The sequence below is a fragment of the Narcine bancroftii genome, chromosome 2 (genome assembly GCF_036971445.1).
Source record: "Narcine bancroftii isolate sNarBan1 chromosome 2, sNarBan1.hap1, whole genome shotgun sequence".
In the NCBI taxonomy this organism is placed as follows: domain Eukaryota; kingdom Metazoa; phylum Chordata; class Chondrichthyes; order Torpediniformes; family Narcinidae; genus Narcine; species Narcine bancroftii.
The window spans coordinates 296,697,982-296,720,023 of record NC_091470.1 but is presented as its reverse complement, the minus strand read 5'-3'; the positions used below and the strand labels follow the sequence as shown (position 1 = coordinate 296,720,023).

General features: G+C 37.7%; 1 protein-coding gene across 2 annotated transcripts in view; it reads left to right on the top strand.

The window, feature by feature from the left end:
• Window positions 1–22,042, top strand: part of sdcbp (syndecan binding protein (syntenin)) — a 38,749-nt gene that overhangs the window by 3,231 nt on the left and 13,476 nt on the right. Inside the window, exons 2-4 of one of the 2 annotated variants that reach the window (XM_069921439.1) lie at window positions 5,542–5,624; window positions 6,148–6,218; window positions 19,987–20,062. In XM_069921439.1, the coding sequence (XP_069777540.1) occupies window positions 6,168–6,218; window positions 19,987–20,062 (127 nt within the window). In that variant the 5' untranslated portion in view covers window positions 5,542–5,624; window positions 6,148–6,167. The remainder of the gene's footprint in view (window positions 1–5,541; window positions 5,625–6,147; window positions 6,219–19,986; window positions 20,063–22,042) is intronic. The other variant, XM_069921438.1, reaches the window with a different exon arrangement.

Genomic DNA, 22,042 nt, shown 5'->3' with positions numbered 1-22,042 from the left:
ACCACACAGTCCCTTTCCAACGCAAACTAGGGAAAATCAGGGTGTTCAAGCCAAACTGCAATTAAAGGATAACGCAGAACCAAATTTCTTCAAAGCCAGAACAGTCCCATTTTCGATGATAGGAAAAATTGAGGCTGAATTAAACAGACTAAAACGTGAAGGCATATTATAACCAATACAATACAGCGATTGGGTAGCATCCATTATACCCATATGACAACCAAATTATGAAATTCACATTTGCGGCAATTACAAAATTGCCATCAATCCATCACTCAGAATACTCAAACACCCAATGTCCAAGGCAGAAGAATTGTTCCAAGCACTAAACGGAGGGCAAAATTTCACAAATCTAGATTTGTCACAAGCATATCATCAAATAGAATTGGACAAAAAAAAATCAAAGGAATATGTGACAATCAATCCCCATCTGGGACTATTCACCTACACACGGGCCTTACGGAATTTCAGCAACACCTGTGATTTCTCAAGCAACAATGAACAAATGACTTCATGGAATCTCAGTTGGGTGTTACCGAGATGATATCATCATCAAGGGCCCAAACGACAGTGAACACTTATAAAATCCTGAAAAGGTTTTAACCAAACTACAACAGGGTAATATAGGATTATGATAGGACAAATGTGTCTTCATGCGCCCCTCAGTAACATACCAGCAGGAACAGAAGCCATTCACAAGGGCCCATACCCAACCAATAAATTGGAATTACAGTCCTTCCTAGGACTTGTTAATCACTACAGAAAACATGTCCCTAATATGTCTACACTATGGAGCCCACTGAACCAATTACTCAAGAAAGATCAAACATGGTATTGGAGCGCAGAATCTAAAAACATAGTCAATCAACTAAAGGAAATACTAACATCAACAAATAAGGTGCTGATCCACTATGCCCTAGTAAAAAAGTTACACCAGCCATGGATGCTTCACCAGTGGGGCTAGGAGCAGTACTATTCCAAATCACAGAAAAAGGTGAGTAACCAGTAGCTTATGCTTCGCGAACATTAACCACAAGCGAATGCAATTACGCCCAACTAGAAAAAGAAAGATTGGCAATAATTCCAACAATATCTTTACAGAAAAAAATCACCCTCATCAAAGACAACAAGCCTCTTAGTTTAATCCTGGGGTCACATAAAGGTATACCAGTATTAGCTGTGGCCAGAATTCAGAGATGGGCCATGATACTAATGGCATATAACTATGATCTAAAACATAAACCAGAAACACTCAACAGCCATGCAGATGCCTTATCACGCATGCCGCTACCCGATGCAGAATAATGAGAAGAAATTATTAAATGGACAGCTTAAGCAGCAGCCGTCAACCAAGAACAACATCAACAACTGCCCATTACGATAGGAGTCACGTGATGGAGTAGTGGCCGGACAGTGAACTCCAGCCCTCTCCAGAAAAGTCGGGAAAAACAAAGGAAAACACAAAGGCACAGAAATAAAAGTTACAGAAAAGTGAGTATAAAGGTGGAAAGAAGATGGCGACAAAAAAAGAAAAATCGAAAGCAACGGTAAGAAGAGAGGAAGAGAAGACAACGGAAGAAAAAGGTGAAGGCCTTACCTGTTCGAAGAGGCCTGCTGCGGAGAGAGAAACCCGCTCCCTCAGGTTGGTAAATAATGGACTACAAAAATGGCTCGCTGAGCCGAGTAAAAGTGCGCAACCGCGCATGAAAAAAAACACACCGACGGGAGGGGGGACCAGCTGGGGAGTCGATCTCCACAGCCGGCAACGACAGCTGCAGAACACCTGCAGCAAGAAGAGACCACAAAAGACAATAGAAACAAGAAAGAAGAGAAGGAAAGGGCAACAAAGAAACAACAGATGGCCAACCCAGAGGAAGAAGAAGAGGAAGTGGAAGAGTACAGTGAAATAGAAGAAGAAAAGAAAGGCAAGATAAAGGAGGTACTTTCTCTTATTAAAGGATACATGGAGTCATTTAAAGAATGGCAAACACAGGAATTTAATGATTTAAGAAAAAGAATAAACAACACAGAAGAGAAAATGAATAAAATAGATATGACCTTAACAGAAATGGGAAAGAAAATGGACAAGATGGAAGAGCGGGCAGTAGCAGCAGAAATGGAGGTAGAGAACTTAAAAAAGAAATTGGAGGAATCTAATAAAAAAACTAAAGAGACACAAGAACTACTAGCTCAAAAAATAGATAAATGGAAAATTATAACAGAAGAAATAACATAAAGATAGTGGGCCTTAAGGAAGATGAAGAAGGCAAGAATATGAGGGAGTTTATAAAAGAGTGGATCCCTAGGACCCTAGGATGTCCAGAACTACAGCAAGAAATGGAAATAGAAAGGGCACATAGAGTATTGGCCTCTAAACCACAACCACAACAAAAACCAAGATCTATTGTAGTAAAATTCCTAAGATATACTACAAGAGAAAAGGTACTGGAGAAGACAATGGAAAAAGTAAGAGAGGGCAACAAACCACTGGAGTATAAAGGGCAAAAAATCTTCATTTATCCAGATATAAGTTTTGAACTCCTAAAGAAGAGAAAAGAGTTCAATACAGCAAAGGCGATTTTATGGAAGAAAGGGTATAAATTTATACTAAATCATCCAGCGGTATTGAAAATATTTATTCCAGGACAACAAAACAGACTATTCTCGGATCCAGAAGAAGCACGAAAATTTGCAGAACAATTACAAAAATAGACTGAGGGATGAAGACGGGTAATGAGAGTAAAAATGATCACGATTGATATGTATGTGGGTAAAGACAAAAATAGACTGAGGGATGAAGACGGGTAATGAGAGTAAAAATGATCACGATTGATATGTATGCAGGTAAAGAGGTATAAGAGTGAATAGAGACAATGTGCATACGTGAATGTATCTGTACTTAGAGGAAAATATAGATAGTATAGACAAGAATTAATAAGGGAAGGTAATGGAATAGAGAGAATAAGGAGGGAATTAAAAGAGTGACCTTTGTGACATATGAAAAGTGAAATCTTTTCTGGGGGGGGCTGGGTGGGGGGTTGACGCTTGCGAGTGGATTCGCAAATCCAAATGGAGAGGGGAGATGTGGTTGTCCGACAAGGGATAAAGGACAACTCAGGAGGGGAAGGGGAGATTGGGGATAAAGAAGATAGAAATAGGAGAATAAGGAAAATGTTGGATGTTGTAGGAATGTTGTCTTATAAAGAGTTGAAAATAAGAAAACAGAAATGGAAAAGGAGGAAAGGTAATGATGGAAAAACGGAAAGAGAAGATAAACAAAATATAAAATGGCTACGCTGAACTATATGACTTTAAATATTAATGGAATACATAACCAAATTAAAAGGAAGAAACTACTAAATTTAAATGAATAAATGTATTCCATTAGAAAAAATAACATATAGGTTAAGAAATAATATTGAAATATTCGAACAAGTATGGGAGCCTTACATTAAATACAATAGCGAAAACCTACCGGGGACAAACATTACCTAAGTTGATGGAAGGAGAAGGAAAGAAAAGAATGGACTCAGTAGAATTTCTGGTGTATTTTTGTTGAATGACAACATTGTCTGACTGGCTTAATGCAACCTAAATTGTATACCTAAAATGGATGAGAGGGGGGGGTGGGGGGTGGCTTGGGAGGAGGGATGGGGGGGAGAAAAAGTCACTGTATATGTGTGAAAAAGAAATAGTGTATATCATGGCTAATGTGATTTATGGTGTGAAAAATAAAAAATTTAAAAAAAAACAACTGCCCATTACAGCCCAGATGATCAGAAAGGAAACCTGAAAAGAGGCAACATTAAGCAAGATCCTTATGCAGCCCGAATCTGAAGTAATTCCAGAAGATCTAAAACCTTACCACACACGCCGCCATGAACTATTGGTCAAAGAAGGATATTTACTGTGGTACCTGTACAATTATTCCAGCCAAATGTTAACAGAACTGTGCCACAACCATTCGGGAATGGTATGAATGAAGGCACTGGCCCGGATGCATGACTGATGGCCTTCCATCGACAGAGATATTGAAACAACAGTAAGAGAATGCAAAGTATGTCAGTCAATGCAGCCAAAAATGCTGCAAGCTGAAGCTAACCCATGGAAATGGCCACCCAAACAATGACATTTGATTCATGTAGACTCGTTGGACCATTCATGGGTGAGACTTTCCTAATAGCTGTGGACACGCACTCCAAATGGCCAGTAGTTTCACAGCTGAAAAATACCAAAGCAGATCCCATGATTGACTGTTTACGAGCTATCTTTACCACTTACGGATAGCCTCATGAATTAGTTATGGACAATGGGGTTCAATTTACATCAGAGCATTCTTAAAAATTTCAACAATATCAGACATATTTTGTCTGCACCCTATCACCCAAGTACTAATTCAAAAGAGCAATGAAAGCCATGAAACTTCTAAATGCCTCCTTGCAGATTTCATATTGGGATACAGAAACACGCCACATTCTACCACAAAACTCATCCCAGCAGAACTAATGTTTGGCCGCAACCTGCGGACCGGACTGTCCATGGTTCATCCAGATCTGGGTCTCCAATTTGCAAAAAACAGCATCGACAAACCCCATTGGAAGTGGGCAAGAGAGTTCTGATTCAAGATTATAGACAATATAAAGACCCATGGGTGGTAGGAGTAATCTTACAAAAATTCTAGTGCTGGACAGTCGTCGTCGACCTGACTACAGGTCCGAAGCAAAAACCAGCACAGGAAACCACGCCAATGTGATCCGAAAGAGAAAGAAGACCACCTGAATGCTTTAAGGACTATTTGCCCTGTTTATTATTAAATACTTTCCCTTTTATAATTATAATTACTCATGAGATTTATTCTAATTCTGGTCCTGGGCCCGATGTAATCTTATTAGTTCGAAGGGGCTCGGTAGCATTTACTGCGTGGGGGAACAGAGTGTTGGGTATAAGCCCACCATGTCATGATGTCGCCCTTCCCTATATATATATATATATGTGTGTGTGTGCATATATATATATATATATGTGTGTGTGTATATATATATATATATATATATATATACACATATATATATATATATATTTATAACCCTGTGTGTCAGTATCCACGTTAGTCTAATAGAAGTAAAGAATGAGAAAGCATCACATCTCCAAGTCTTGATTGTGTGAGTGCATACACAACATTAAAAAATTGCAAAGCAAACTCAATTGTGCACATCCTGTTATTGATTTTTTTTTTCAAGTGCAATTTTTAGCTAAAGCTGTCTCCAAATTTTGCCTGCAGGAGAAAGAATCTTAAGGTTGTATGTGATGTTCTGTATGTACTTGGACAATATATCTGAAATTTGCTGGTTCAACTTGCATTAATATCACTCATTGTGAATTAATATTTTTTCATGAATATAACACACCTTACAATGCAATAAAAGAACAAGATAACAAATGACCAGAAAGCTGGAATAACTTGTTTGACAATCAAATTAATGAAAGCTATGTGATTATTGGTTGTAGAATTTGCACATCTCTTCTCTATTTGCTTTTAAGAACATGGTTCTGCAGATAAAAAGTGTAATGAAGAAATTGTACTTCTAGTCCTACCATCTGCATTTGGAATTGAATTATTGTAGGTAAGTAGGTTGGTTAGAGGGAATGTCTGTATTCTACCTGGATACATTATTAATTCCAGGGATTTTAGTAAATGGCAGCAAATGTTTCAAATTGTATTTGGGTTTTGTGATGTGCTTTGGATTAACAGGTGGAGAATCAGTGAATTATAAATGTATTTTCATTTAATATATTGCTGAATTATAGTTGGTTGCTTGTCATGGTAAAGCCAAGAATTTGTACAATGGTAGAAAGTGGTATTGCAACAGCACACTTAATATTTTCTAATTTGCTAGTAAGGTTACTCTGAACTAAGCCTTATAACCATTGCCTCTCTTTTTAATTTCCATCTTAAATGGACAAAAGTATAGCGTATTTGCTGCAATAATCTCTTCAATCAGAAAACAGTACTGTTTCAGTACTGAAAAAAGGCTGTTTCTGCACAATTTTGAAGTATGTATTTGTACATGCAATGGAAAGATTGCTAAATATTTTAAATTACAAGATTGTATACTGAACCAAACTTCTCTTTTTTTCTCTCTCAAGGCTTTTGGATTTAGTTAAACATGTCTTTGTATCCATCCTTAGAAGACCTTAAAGTAGACAAGGTAATCCAGGTAAGTGCCAAAGCAAGTACTGTATTTAGAACCATAGAACATTACAGTACAGAAATTGGCCATTCAGCCCTTCTAGTCCATGCAGACACACCCAGTCCATATCCCTCCATACCCTTATAAATGTACATGTCCTAATGTTTCTTAAATGTTAAAATTGAGCGTGCGTTCTCTGCTTCAGATGGCTGATTGTTCCACACTCCCACTACTTTTCTGTGCGAAGTTTCTCCTAATGTTCTCCCTAAACTTTGGCCCTTTCAACCTTAACCCATGTCCTCTGATTTGTATCTCACCTATCCTCAGTGAAAAACGCCAAGCTGCATTTACTCTGTCTATGCTCCTCATAACTTTGTAAACCTCTATCAAATCTCCCCTCATCCAGGGAATAAAGTCCTAACCTGTTCAACCATTCCCCGTAACTCAGATCCTGAAGTTTCGGTAACATCAAGTAAATCTTTCTGTACCCTTTTAATTTTATTGACATTTTCCCTGTAGTTAGATGACCAAAACTGCACACAATATAGCAAATTTGACCTCACTAATGTCTTAAAAACACACCAAAATGCTGGAGGAACTGGTTTTCTTCTACCGTGCATTTTTACAATTGCAGCATCTGCAGATTTTCATGTTTCACTCACAAATGTCTTGCACATCTTTAGCATAACAACCCATTCCTCTACTCGGTACTTTGATTTATGAAGGCCAGTATGCTAAAAGCTCTCTTTACAACCCTATCCACTTATGACACCACTTTCAGGGAATTATGTATTTGTATTCTCACCTTCCTCTGCACTACTGCACTCATCAATGCCCTACCGTTTACCATGTATACCCTCCCTTGTTTTGTCCTTCTAAAATGTAATATTTCCCACTTGTCTGCATTAAATTCCATCTACCATTTTCAGCCCATTTTTCCAGCTCATCCAGAACCCTCTGGAAGCTTTGAAAGCCGTTCTTGCTGGCCACAATATCTCCAATCTTTGTGTCATCTGCAAACTTGTGGATCCAATTTACTCCATTATCATTCTAGATCATTGATATAGATGACAACAATGGTAAAAGCTCTGCTCCGTGAGGCACAGTACTAGTCATTTGTCAGGTATATAACTGATAATTGATCAAAAAATAGTAGCTGCACAGAATTTAATAGTAGGGCAAAAGGGCAGTGGCCTGTTGGAAGAATGAAGAATTTGTGGAAGTGATGTTAAAATTTACTGGAGGAGCTTGTTTTTAGATGACAATGATATCAGTTGAGACTAACTTAATATCTCATTCAACTCCTCAGTGCTATTAATATATACTGAAATTGAACCCTGGTCTCAAAAGGATAATTTTAGAACATAGAACACTACAGCACAGTACAGGCCCTTTGGCCCTCAATGTTATCCCTACTTTACCTTTCCTACCTTGTAACCCTCTATTTTTCTTTAATCCACATGCCTAAGATTCTCTTAAATGCCTCCAACACTATTCCAGGCACCCACAACTCTTTTTTTAAAAACTATCCCTGATGTCTCACCTAAACTTTCCTCCATTCACTTTGTACATATGTCTCCTGGTGTAATTTTGTGTTGGTGTTGCTTAGTTTTCCTTCCACATGGCCATAGAAAGTGCAGGTCCAAATGAAAATATGGCCATTCCAATTAATGTTTTCTTTCAATGTCTCTCTAATGTCTTCCAAGTCTGACATATTTGGTGCTTGTATGTATTAATTCAGAATCTCTCTAAGGATTCCAATATATCTTGGTTCAGAAATTTAATAAATTTACACATTATGGAGGTTCAAATGAATATTTGAGAACATATCTCTCCTGGGATTTTCTGTTCATGGTAAACAATGATAAGCTATTCAATCTGGGCAGTTTATCTGTTCTTTGTTAGATCCTGTGTTGCCTTTCTTCACAATGTTGGATAGCCTGACAGTATGTGACCAGCAATGTAGAGAGTACTTCTGGGTTTAAGCATCTAGAGTACAGGGAGAGATTGGGCAGATTAGGTCTTTATTCTTTGGAGCATAGAAGGTTGAGAGGGGATTTGATAGAGGTATTTAAGATTATGAAAGGGATAGACAGAGTGGATGCGGATAGACTATTTCCGTTAAGAGTAGGAGAGATTGAAACAAGAGGACATAAGTTAAGAGTTAAGGGGCAGAGGTTTAGAGGGAACATGAGGGGGAACTTCTTTACTCAGAGAGTGGTAGAGGTGTGGATCGAGCTTCCGGGAGAAATAGTGGCGGCAGAGTCAATTTTATTATTTAAGAAAAAGCTGGACATGTATATGGATGAGAAGAAGGTGGAGGGTTATGGTCATTGTGCAGGTAGGTGGGACTAGAGAGGAGTGTTTGGTTCGGTGCGGACTAGAAGGGCCTAATGGCCTGTTTCCGTGCTGTAATTGTTATGTTATGTGATAATGGTATCAAGATTTACAGAATCACTTCAAAATGTTGGTGAAACTTTATGATTTTTGGTTTGATTCCTTTCTTCCTATTGTTGATTTCAGTGTTTTATTTATAGCTATCCTCAGATATGGGAACTCAGTGGTTCTGTTCTTAATTATATGCTGAGCTATTTTTCATTCCTGTTCTTAATTTTACTTCCAGTGTTATGCCATCCTGAATTGTGCATTGATTGTGGAGTGATGTGGAATCAAGCCTGGCTGTATTCTGAATGTTTACTCTTAGATTGAAGTTGTTTGTGCAGTTATTTCCAATCCTTCCATTTGAATGCAAACACATTTTCTCCACAAATACGAGTAAGCTATTCTTGTTTGTTGGTAGGCTTTTCCTTTGTTTCAGTAGAATTGTATAAGATTGTGATCAAGGACAACTGCAATCGCATTTAGATCTTTTGAATAGGCTGTTAAAGTGAGGATCTGACAAGACTCCAATAAATATAAAAGGCTCCCTGAATTTATTTCAATATATTTTGCAGTCCATCTGTTTATCACCCAACTCTGTTCAGTTGATATGATGGTGGTGGTGGTGGTGACCAGATATTGCACAAGTTATTTAGAGGCCTTTACTAAAAATCCTCAGACGTGAATTCAAATCCCATTATGGTATTTTGATGTTGCATTTTTCCCCAGTGCTTATCTCACTGGGGATCTTCAAACTACTGAATTATGTTTTATTAATATTCTTCATGGATTTATGTCTGCTGTTCTGCTTAATCTAGCTTCTACACTAGATCCATTAGCAATGTGTTTGTCTTTTAGCTACCCTATGAAGTAGCCTCATAAGGTAATCTTGCATTAAAATCTGAATAAGTGTAAAATGTTGAACAATGAGTACTAACATCACTTTACAAACCCACAACGTGCTGACTTTAAGGAGTTTGTACATTCTCCTGTGTCTTTGTGGGTTTTCTCCAGGGGCTCCAGTTCCTACCACTCTACAAAAACGCATTGGGGTGTAGTTTGATGAAGTGTAATTTGGGCGGCACAGACTTGTAGGGCTGAATTGGCCTGTAACAGTGTTATATATCAAATTTAAATTAAAAACCTACCAGCTTGAAGGACAAGGTCAGAAAAATCATGGGAATGCCACCACGGTGTTCCCATTTGCCTCCAAGCTTGGAAATTGCTCTCCAAGCCATGCACTGTCCTGACATGGAAATGTATTGCAGTTCCTTCACTATAGCTGGGTTAAAATCCTGGAACTTACTCTGACACAGCATTGTGGGTATTCCTAAACCTCAAGAACTGTAGTGGTTCAGGAAGGTAGCTCATCACCACCTTTGCAAAGGCAGTTAGGGATGGGCAAATCACCGATAAGTCAAGTCATGAAACCCCCAAAGAAACACTTTAACAAAAAATGGGGGTATCCCGGATACCCTTTTGAGACATTAAATTCAGCTCAAAATGCTGATCCGGCATTTAAGTCAACCTTTGAAAGTCCAAAAAAATAACTCGACTGCGACAGATTTTTATTGAAAACAACAACACAATAAAACCCTTCAAAGTCGCTATCATTGACTGAAAACAACAACACATTTAGAGCCCTTCAAAATCATTCTTGCTATCATTGTCTGAAGTAAAGATAGCTGCAAGCACATCCCTACTCTCACTGTTTAAACAGTCATCAAATGGGTCCCAGGCTGTATCTGATAAGGCAGTTTCAGCTTCATTGTCAGTGTTCCACAATAAATCATCTTCCGTGCCATCAATTGCACAAGAGTTACTGACATTTTTAAATGATTTTATCACATTCTCTACATTAACTTTGTCCTATGCTTTAAGCACAAAGTTACACAGCATGCCTTGTTGGTTTTCGTGCAGTTGGATAATCATGTTGAGGAACTTTGGGGGTCAGATACAGCAATGAGCTCTCTGAACCCTTCTCCATTAACAATGGCGTGAAGCAAGGCTGTGTTCTCGCACCAACCCTCTTTTCAGTCTTCTTCAGCATGATGCTGAACCAAGCCATGAAAGACCCCAACAATGAAGACGCTGTTTACATCCGGTACCGCACGGATGGCAGTCTCTTCAATCTGAGGCGCCTGCAAGCTCACACCAAGACACAAGAGCAACTTGTCCGTGAACTACTCTTTGCAGACGATGCCGATTTAGTTGCCCATTCAGAGCCAGCTCTTCAGCGCTTGACGTCCTGCTTTGCGGAAACTGCCAAAGTGTTTGGCCTGGAAGTCAGCCTGGAGAAAACTGAGGTCCTCCATCAGCCAGCTCCCCACCATGACTACCAGCCCCCCCACATCTCCATCGGGCACACAAAACTCAAAACGGTCAACCAGCTTACCTATCTCGGCTGCACCATTTCATCAGATGCAAGGATCGACAATGAGATAGACAACAGACTCGCCAAGGCAAATAGCGCCTTTGGAAGACTACACAAAAGAGTCTGGAAAAACAACCAACTGAAAAACCTCACAAAGATAAGCGTATACAGAGCCGTTGTCATACCCACACTCCTGTTCGGCTCTGAATCATGGGTCCTCTACCGGCATCACCTACGGCTCCTAGAACGCTTCCATCAGCGTTGTCTCCGCTCCATCCTCAACATCCATTGGAGCGCTTTCATCCCTAACGTCGAAGTACTCGAGATGGCAGAGGTCGACAGCATCGAGTCCACGCTGCTGAAGATCCAGCTGCGCTGGGTGGGTCACGTCTCCAGAATGGAGGACCATCGCCTTCCCAAGATTGTGTTATATGGCGAGCTCTCCACTGGCCACCGTGACAGAGGTGCACCAAAGAAAAGGTACAAGGACTGCCTAAAGAAATCTCTTGGTGCCTGCCACATTGACCACCGCCAGAGGGCTGATATCGCCTCAAACCCTGCATCTTGGCGCCTCACAGTTTGGCGGGCAGCAACCTCCTTTGAAGAAGACCGTAGAGCCCACCTCACTGACAAAAGGCAAAGGAGGAAAAACCCAACACCCAACCCCAACCAACCAATTTTCCCCTGCAGCCGCTGCAACCGTGTCTGCCTGTCCCGCATCGGACTTGTCAGCCACAAACGAGCCTGCAGCTGACGTGGACTTTTACCCCCTCCATAAATCTTCGTCCGCGAAGCCAAGCCAAAGAAGAAACACAGCATGCAATGCCCTGCCTTTTGTAAATGACATTTTTTGCACTCGACAACCATATATTCCATCCCTTGTACATATGGTCTTTGAATGACTTGTTCAAGCAGACATCGAGAGGTTGCAATATAGACATCAAACCACCTGGGATAACCACCATGTAACTATTATGTAGTGCTAATCTACTTTTAGTGTTCTGTTAAGTGGCTACGATACATATCCCAGACCAGCAAACTCCATTCTCTTTTTTTTTAAATTTTTTATTTTTCACACTATAAACCACATTGATCAAGATACATACATTTTCCTTTTCAAATATATACAGTGTCGTTTTCTCCCCCCACCTCCCTCTTCCCATCCCACCCTTCCTACCTCCCCTCCCATTCATTTAAAGTTCAGAATCTAAGATACATTAAACCCGTCAAACAATGTTGTCACTCAATAAAAATAAAGAAATTCCACTGAGTCAATTCTTTTCATTCTCTTCTCTTTCTGTCATTTTAGGTGGTAGATGTCCCAGGTAGGTTTTCTCTATTGTGTTTCATGTATGGCTCCCATATTTGTTCAAATATTGTAATATTATTTCTTAAATTATATGTTATTTTTTCTAATGGAATACATTTATTCATTTCTATATACCATTGTTGCATTCTCAAGTTATCTTCTAATTTCCAGGCTGACATAATACATTTTTTTGCTACAGCTAGGGCTATCCTAACAAATCTTTTTTGTGCACCATCCAAATCAAGTCCAAATTCTTTGTTTTTTATGTTACTTAGGAGGAAGATCTCTGGGTTTTTTGGTATATTGCTTTTTGTGATTTTATTTAATATCTGGTTTAGATCTTCCCAAAATTTTTCCACTTTCTCACATGTCCAGATTGCATGAATTGTTGTTCCCATTTCCTTTTTACAGCGAAAACCTGTCAGTTACTGTTGGGTCCCATTTATTTAACTTTTGAGGTGTAATATATAGCCTGTGTATCCAGTTATACTGTATCATACGTAACCTCGTATTTATTGTATTTCTCATAGTTCCTGAGCATAACTTCTCCCATGTTTCCTTCTTTATCTTTATGTTTAGATCTTGTTCCCATTTTTGTTTAGTTTTACCATTTGTTTCCTCATTCTCCTTTTCTTGTAGTTTAATATACATGTTTGTTATAAATTTTTTGATTATCATTGTGTCTGTAATCACATATTCAAAATTACTTCCCTCTGGTAACCTCAGACTGCTTCCCAATTTGTCCTTCAAGTAGGATTTCAGTTGGTAGTATGCCAACACTGTATCGTGAGTTATATTATATTTATCCTTCATTTGTTCAAAGGATAATAATTTATTTCCTGAAAAGCAATTTTCTATTCTTTTGATCCCTTTTTTCTCCCATTCTCTAAAGGAAAGGTTATCTATTGTAAAAGGGATTAGCTGATTTTGCGTCAGTATTAGTTTTGGTAGTTGGTAATTTGTTTTATTCCTTTCTACATGAATCATCTTCCAAATATTGAGCAGATGATGTAATACTGGAGAATTCCTATGTTGTACCAATTTTTCATCCCATTTATATAATATATGTTTGGGTATCTTCTCCCCTATTTTATCTAGTTCTAATCTAGTCCAATCTGGCTTTTCCCTTGTTTGATAAAAATCTGATAGGTATCTTAATTGTGTGGCTCTATAATAATTTTTAAAGTTTGGCAGTTGTAAGCCTCCTTGTTTATACCATTCTGTTAATTTATCTAGTGCTATCCTTGGTTTCCTCCCTTTCCATAAAAATTTCCTTGTTATTTTCTTCAAGGAGTTAAAGAAAATAATAAGGAAATTTTTATGGAAAGGGAGGAAACCGAGGATAGCATTAGATAAATTAACAGAATTTCTCCGTCAAGTGTATTGGCAATGCCTGAAATAGGTATTGTATCCTTGGGAAAATGTTCATTTTAATATAGATAATCCTTCCTATTAGCGTTAGTGGTAAGTCTTTCCAATGCTCTAAGTCGTCCTGTAATTTTTTCATTAGTGGATAATAATTGAGTTTATATAGATGGCCGAGGTTTTTATTTATTTGTATACCTAGGTATCGTATTGCTTGCATTTGCCATCTGAATTGTGATTCTTTCTTAAATTTTGAGAAATCCGCATTATTCATTGGCATTGCTTCACTTTTGTTTGCGTTAATCTTGTATCCTGACACTTCTCCATATTCCTTCAGTTTCTTATGTTATTCTTTTATTGATATTTCTGGTTCTGTTAAGTATACTATAACGTCATCTGGAAATAAACTGATTTTATATTCCTTGTCTTTTATTTTTATCCCTTTTATTTTATTTTCTGTTCTTATCAGTTCTGCTAGTGGTTCTATGGCTAACGCGAACAATAAGGGCGATAGTGGGCATCCCTGCCTTGTTGATCTGCTTAAGTTAAATTGTTTTGATATATATCCATTTACTGTCACTTTCGCCAATGGCCCCTTATATAATGCTTTAATCCAATTCATATATTTCTCTGGTAAACTGAATTTTTGTAGTACTTTGAATAAATAATTCCATTCTATTCTGTCAAAGGCCTTCTCTGTGTCTAAAGCAACCGCTACTGTTGGAGCTTTATTTCTTCCTACTGCATGAATTAAGTTAATAAATTTACAAATATTGTCTGTTGTTCGTCTTTTTTTAATAAATCCAGTTTGGTCTAGATTTACTATTTTTGGTACATAGTCGGCTAATCTGTTTGCTAATAGTTTAGCTATTATCTTATAATCTGTGTTAAGTAAAGATATTGGTCTATATGACGCTGGTGCGAGTGGATCTTTCCCTGTCTTTGGTATTACTGTAATTATTGCTGTTTTGCATGAATCTGGTAAGCTTTGTGTTTTATCAATCTGGTTGATTACTTCCAGGAGGGGAGGAATTAATAAATCTTTAAATGTTTTATAGAATTCTATTGGGAATCCATCCTCTCCTGGTGTTTATTATTCGGTAGTTTTTTTATTATCTCTTGTATTTCTACTATTTCAAATGGTTCTGTTAATTTATTTTGTTCCTCTATTTGTAATTTCGCTAGTTCAATTTTAGTTAAAAATTAATCTATTTTGTCTTCTTTCCCTTAGTTTTCAGTTTGGTATAATTGTTCGTAGAATTCTCAGATGTTTTCATTAATCTCCGTGATTTGTTTGTCTTTTTTCCTTGATGCCAATACCATTCTCTTAGTTTGTTCTGTCTTAAGCTGCCATGCTAGAATTTTGTGCGTTTTTTCTCCTAGTTCATAATATTTCTGTTTTGTCTTCATTATGTTCTTCTCCACCTTATATGTTTGTAGTGTTTCATATTTCATTTTTTTATCTGCCAATTCTCTTCTTTTAGTTGTGTCTTCCTTCATTGCTAATTCTTTTTCTATATTTGCTATTTCCCTTTCCAACTGCTCTGTTTCCTGATTGTAGTCCTTCTTCATCTTGGTTACATAACTTATTATTTGCCCTCTGATGAATGCTTTCATTGCGTCCCATAGTATAAACTTATCTTTCACTGATTCCGTATTTATTTCAAAGTACATTTTAATTTGTCTTTCAATGAATTCTCTAAAATCCTGCCTTTTAAGTAGCATGGAGTTTAATCTCCATCTATACATTCTTGGAGGGATGTCCTCTTATTCTATTGTCAATATCAGGGGTGAGTGGTCCGATAATATTCTAGCTTTATGTTCTGTTTTTCTAACTCTGTCTTGCATGCGAGCTGATAACAGGAATAGGTCTATTCTTGAGTATGTTTTATGTCTACCCGAATAATATGAATATTCCTTTTCCTTTGGGTGTTGTTTCCTCCATATATCCAAAAGTTGCATTTCTTGCATCGATTTAATTATAAATTTGGTTACTTTGATCTTTCTGTTAATTTTTTTCCCAGTTTTATCCATGTTTAAATCCAAATTAAGGTTGAAATCCCCTCCTATTAGTATGTTCCCTTGTGTGTCTGCTATCTTCAAAATAATATCTTGCATAAATTTTTGATCTTCTTCGTTAGGTGAATATACATTGAGTAAATTCCAAAACTCCAAATATATCTGACATTTTATCATTACATATCTCCCTGCTGGATCTATTGTTTCCTCTTCTATTTTAATTGGTACATTTTTACTGATTAATATAGCTACTCCTCTAGCTTTTGAATTATATGACGCTGCTGTTACATGTCCTATCCAATCTCTTTAATTTCTTGTGCTCCATTTCAGTTAAGTGTGTTTCTTGCACGAATGCTATATCAATTTTTTTATTTTTTCAGTAAATTTAGCAGTTTCTTCCTTTTGATTTGGTTATGTATTCCGTTAATATTTAAAGTGATATAGTTCAACATAGCCATTTCATACTTTGTTTATCTTTCCTTTCTGTTTCCTCATCGTCACCTTTCCTTAACAATTTCTGCTTTCTTTTTTTGAACACTTTATAAGACAACATTTCTAAAACATCAAACATTTCCCTTATTCTCCTATCTAACATTTCTTTAACCCCACTATCCCCTCCCCTTCCTGAGTTGCCTTTTATCCCTTGTCGGGCAACCACATCTCCCCTCTCCATTTGGATTTGCGAATTCACTCGCAAGCGTCAACTGATTTCGCAGTGACCGTAACTCCTCCCCACCCAGATCCCCCCAGAAAAGATTTTAATTTTCATATACAACAAAGGTCACTCTCTTAATTCCCTCCTTACTTCCTCTCTTCCCTTTCTTTCCCTTATTAATTCTTATCTATACTCTATATATTTTCTTTTAAATACGCATACACTCATGTACACACATATATAGATACACACATATATAGATACACACATATATAGATACACACATATATAGATACACACACACATAGATACACACATATATAGATACACACATACATATATATAATATATATATATATACACACACACATACATATAGTTCGTGGTCATTTTTGCTCTCGTTACATGTCTTCATCTCTCTGTCTGTTTTGTAGTTGTTCTGCAAATTTTCGTGCTTCCTCTGGATCTGAGAATAGTCTGTTTTGCTGCCCTGGAATAACTATTTTAAGTACCGCTGGGTACTTTAGCATAAATTTATATCCTTTTTTCCATAGTATCGCTTTTGCTGTATTAAACTCCTTTCTCTTCTTCAGGAGTTCAAAACTTATGTCTGGATAGAAAAATTTTTTTTGACCTTTGTATTCCAGTGGCTTTTTGTCTTCTCTTATTTTCTTCATTGCTTTCTCCAATATATTTTCTCTTGTTGCATATCTTAGGAATTTTACTAAGATGGATCTTGGTTTTTGTTGTGGCTGTGGTTTAGGGGCTAATGTTCTATGTGCCCTTTCTATTTCCATTTCTTCCTATAATTCTGGTCTTCCTAGGACCCTGGGGATCCAATCTTTTATAAATTCTCTCATATTCTTGGCTTCTTCATCTTCCTTAAGGCCCACTATCTTTATATTATTTCTTCTATTATAATTTTCCATTATATCTATCTTCTGAGCTAACAGCTCTTGTGTCTCTTTAACTTTTTTATTAGATTCTTCTAATTTCTTTTTTAAGTCCTCTACTTCCATTTCTACGGCTGTTTCTCGTTCTTCTACCTTGTCCACTCTTTTTCCTATATCTGACATGACCATCTCTAATCTATTCATTTTTTCTTCTGTACTTTTAATTCTTCTTTTTATTTCACTAAATTCTTGTGATTGCCATTCTTTTACTGATTCCATATATTCTTTAAAAAAAATATCCATTGTCTTGCCTTTCCCTTCTTCTTCCATTTCTCTATGTTCTTCTTCTTCTTCCTCTGGGTTGGTCATCTGTTGTTTCCTTGATTTCTTTTTACTCTCTTCTTTCTTGTTGTTTTCTATGTTCTCTTCTTGTTGTTGTGCTGTGGCTGTCATTCTCAGCTGTGGAGATCGACTCCTCAGCTGTGGAGATCGACTCCTCAGCTGGTCCCCCCTCCCGTCAGTGTTTTTTTGTCTTGCACATCCGCGCATGCGCGAGGAGTCGCGCATGCGCGGTTGCACATTTTTGTTTGGCTCCGCGAGCCATTTTTGTAGCCCCGAGCTCGGGACTTCGACTGACCTGAGGGAGCGGGCTTCTCTCTCCTCGGACAAGTAAGGCCTTCACCTTCTTCTTCCGACGTCTTTTCTTCTTCTTTTCTTCCCGTTGCTTTCAACTTTTCTTTCTTCGCTGCCATTTTCTTTCCACCTTTACTTTCACTTTATTTTAATTTTTGTGTTTGTGCCTTTCTGTTTTCTGTGTTTTTTTAAAACTTTTCTGGAGAGGGCTGGAGTTCCCCGACCGGCCACTACTCCATCACGTGACTCCTCGCAAACTCCATTCTTTGTGTAAACCCCCCTGGCTGCCTGTTCCATACATTGTCTATCCATAGTTTTACACTCTTCATCCATCCATCCATCCTTTTTCATGAAAATGTAAGCTTGTAGGGTATTTCATTTTCGGTTTAATTTTGTGTTTGAAGATTACAATGGATCTTTGTCCTGTCAGCCACCGATAAACCTGGCCATTTCATGGTTTGCAGTCTTAACACCTTTCCGTGCCGCTGTTCTATTGCCTATCATGTTGAAATACATGGGAGTTTCAATAATATTTTTGTAATTTGCCAGTGCAAACTGGTATTTCTGCTGGTTACGTATAATAAACCGGTGAAAAATTTATGATCAAGATCTTTTGGTAGTTTCTGTGCAATTTTTTGGGGGTATAATACCAGATTTTTCCTGTTCATGAAACTATTGCACTAGCCTACTGTAGCCTCAAAATCATCACTGAGGTCTGGGTGCGAATTGGCCCACTTCAGTACAAATTATCTTGTTTTATTTTGTGTGACTATGTAGCAATCTTGCATCTGTTCAAGTACCCATTCTGCAATGTGATTTTCCAACTCTGGCTGATTCCTTTTTTCAAAGAACATTGCCTTTTTGGTATGTTTCTTAAAGTATCTCTTTTCCTTCAGTTGCTTACCAACTTCTCATGCACATCAAATTTTCTTGTAGCAGGGCAGTTGTTGGTTTTCTTGGGCATTTGTATCACTTTCAACTTAAAGCTCGCTTCATATTTTCGTCACGGGCTGCATTGTGTCGATGGACCCTTCATGATAGCAATCACCTCCAGCCAACGCCCAGCAGATCAATCCACGCAATCTATGGCTGTTGACGTATAGGAACATAGGAAGTAGGAACAGGAGTATATGCTGGTCAATGGCCTATCTCTGGCATCGCAAGCTTTGGGGGTCGAATTATATGCCGGTCAACAGGGCATCTCAGGCAGCCAGGAAATTGGGGTTGACTTGTATGCTGGAGGTATCATAAAACCCTTAAAATGCAGCTGAAAAGAGGGGTTGTTGACTTATTTTCAGAAATATACGGTAAATGCTAATTCAGCCTGCAAAGACCAAATCACTTGAATAAATAAAAACAAATCTGGAAGTACTGAATTTGTTTTTTTTTGACTCAGGTATCACTTTTAAATGTGGCAAAAAGAGCTTGCAAAGTCTTTCTTGCAACTATCCATTATATGCAAGTTTGAATGTTTAGTGCCCCACCTTAACATACTGGAATGGGATAGTCTCAAGTAATCAGAGCTCAGATGAGCCAGCTATGCAAGTAGAGTAGGTACATGAGAAAGTCACAGGCTAGGTATTCTGATGTAAGTAAATTGCCAACTAACCTCCCATGGTCCCCATTGCCTTGCCTTGTTTATGTGGTGCAAGTCAGCAAAGTGATGGTCTGTTCTTTACGTGTCTAGATGAGTACAATTCCATCAATGCTCCATTGGTTTGGAACTCCATCCACCATCCTAAACATCAACTCCTTGCAGCGCAGGCAGCATCTTCAGTATCCATGACCTCCAGAGCCAATGTGGACAGCATTCATTTGGAAAAATCACCTGCAATTTCCCCTCCAAATTGCACACTGTCCTAACTTGGTAACATGTTGCTCCTTAATCAAGAGAGTCTATTGCAGGGTTTCAGGAGGCTGCTTACTGTCACCACCTCAAAAATAGTATTGGTTAGATGGTAGATGCTGTCCACCTCGCACAAAATGAATAATAATGCTTGGATTACTTTCTCCAATAGTCGATCATTGACTTTTGAATTGAAGTCATGAAGAATATTATAAATGCATACTTCCCCCACTTGCTCTTTACCTTTTACCTATTTTCTTTAGAGCTTAATAGGAATATTGTGATGAAAACTTTTGAAGTGTGTGTGTGATATATTTTTCAGGCTCAGTCTTCATACATAGCCAATTCTGGAAATCTTGCAATCTTGTCTGAAAATGCAACTTCTGAGCAGTCAGGAGGTAAGTTAGTGATCATATGAGAAAGAAAAAGATTATAATATGAAAATGATGACAATAAATTGATGTTGAATATGGACAGAAGTCTTGTGCCATGTAATGTTCAATTGTACTTCATAGCTTCTCTCTCGTGTGGTCATAATCATCAATTATAAAGGGCGAAGTAGATTAAGGAACTTTGGAAATTTTCATTATTTTGAAATAATTACATTTCTCTTTGTAACGTTTATGGAATAATTCCAAATTTCTACCATTTAAAAAAAAATGTCGAACTTTATTCTTGAGACTTAGTTCTACATTTTGGGTTATATCCTGACGTGTAGTCTCCCCAAGTCAGCTGATACAGTTTTTTTCCATCTATTCTTTTTGATTTCTGTGATATTTTGAATTGATCAAATCATACAGTATCCCAAATTATGTGGAATAAGATCCAGGTGTCTGAAATCTACTTCCTTAAATGAACTGTCAGTGTCAGCCCAAGTATCATTTTTTTATACACTTTCCTAAGCACTTCTCACAATACCCTTGATGGTGGAACCAGGGCTGCAACTTGTGTTTCAGGCCTCTTCCTTCTGAAATAATTGTCAACCAGAAATGTATACAATACTGCCAAAGTAACTCTAACTCAAAAAGATAACTTTTTAAAAAAAACTTGTATAATGTTTTCATCTGTACAACATAGACCCATCCCTTCACCTCCTGTTTCTTTGGACCCACACTATTAGCTGTTTACTTCTCTGTTATATCTTGTTTTGGGTTCTTTGAATGACTGTTTACTGACTTTAATTTTTTTTTGCCATAATTGCCTATTTAATCATTCTTTATTTACAATACATAATTTAATGCTGATGTTCATACATTTAATTCATCCTTTACTTAACATTTTTCTTTTGGCAAATTTACTTGTGGCTTTCATTCTCTATATGTGAGTTATTCTGAAATATGTTAATATTGATTACCTCAACAAAAGTCCTTGCCAGAGCTCACTAATCAACTTTTACAAATCAAAGTTTGTGGCCACTGGAATCGCAGTGGACACGACAAAATAACCACACAAGGCGTTTTTAGAGTGAATCAAACGGATTTACTCTTCATCACCCACGCAACCTTTTAAAAGCCTGGATTGTGCACTCGACACATGCTGACTTCATCATGCACTGATGTCACATGGCTGGTTCGATGCCTTCTGGGAGTTGTAGTGCCACCATAGTGCAGCTACAAGTCAACATTATTCAGATTTTGCCTTTTAGCATTCAGGCAATTTATTTTTGAAGTCAAACTTCAAATTTATTGTCAGAGTACATGGATGAGATTCTTTTTCCTGCGGGCGAGGCAGAATTTTTAATTAACGCTAACCACCAAAGTATAGGAAAGATATCAACAAATTGGAGAGAGTGCAGAGAAGATTTACTAGAATGTCACTGGGGTTACAGGGCCTAAAATAGGGAAAGGTTAAATAAGTTAGGTCTTTATTCTTTGGAGCATAGAAGGTTGAGGGGGTATTTGATTGAGGTATTTAAAATTATTAGGGATATAGATAGAATTAATGTGGAGAGGCTTTTTCCTTCAAGAAGTGGGGAGGAGGGGACATGAGTTGAGAGTTAGGGGACAAAAGTTTAGAGGAAACATGGGGGGGGGGTACTTTTTTACTCAGAGAGTGGTGGGTGTGTGGAACATGCCCAGATGAATGGCGGAGACAGGCTCAATATTAGCATCTAAGGAGAAGTTGGATATGTATATGGATGGGAAAGGAATGGAGGGTTATAGGATGAAAGGTTTGGTGGGAGAAAATGTTCAGCATGGACTAGAAGGGCGAATTCGGCCTGTTTCTAGGCTGTAATTGTTAAATGGTAACTATAAACTGAATTAGAAATGTAAACTGTTCATATACTGAAAAAAAATTAAAATTCAGTAATAAATAATGAGCAAAGTGAGAATTCTCAAATGAATCCTGATTAAGTGTTGTTTAGGAATCTGATGGTT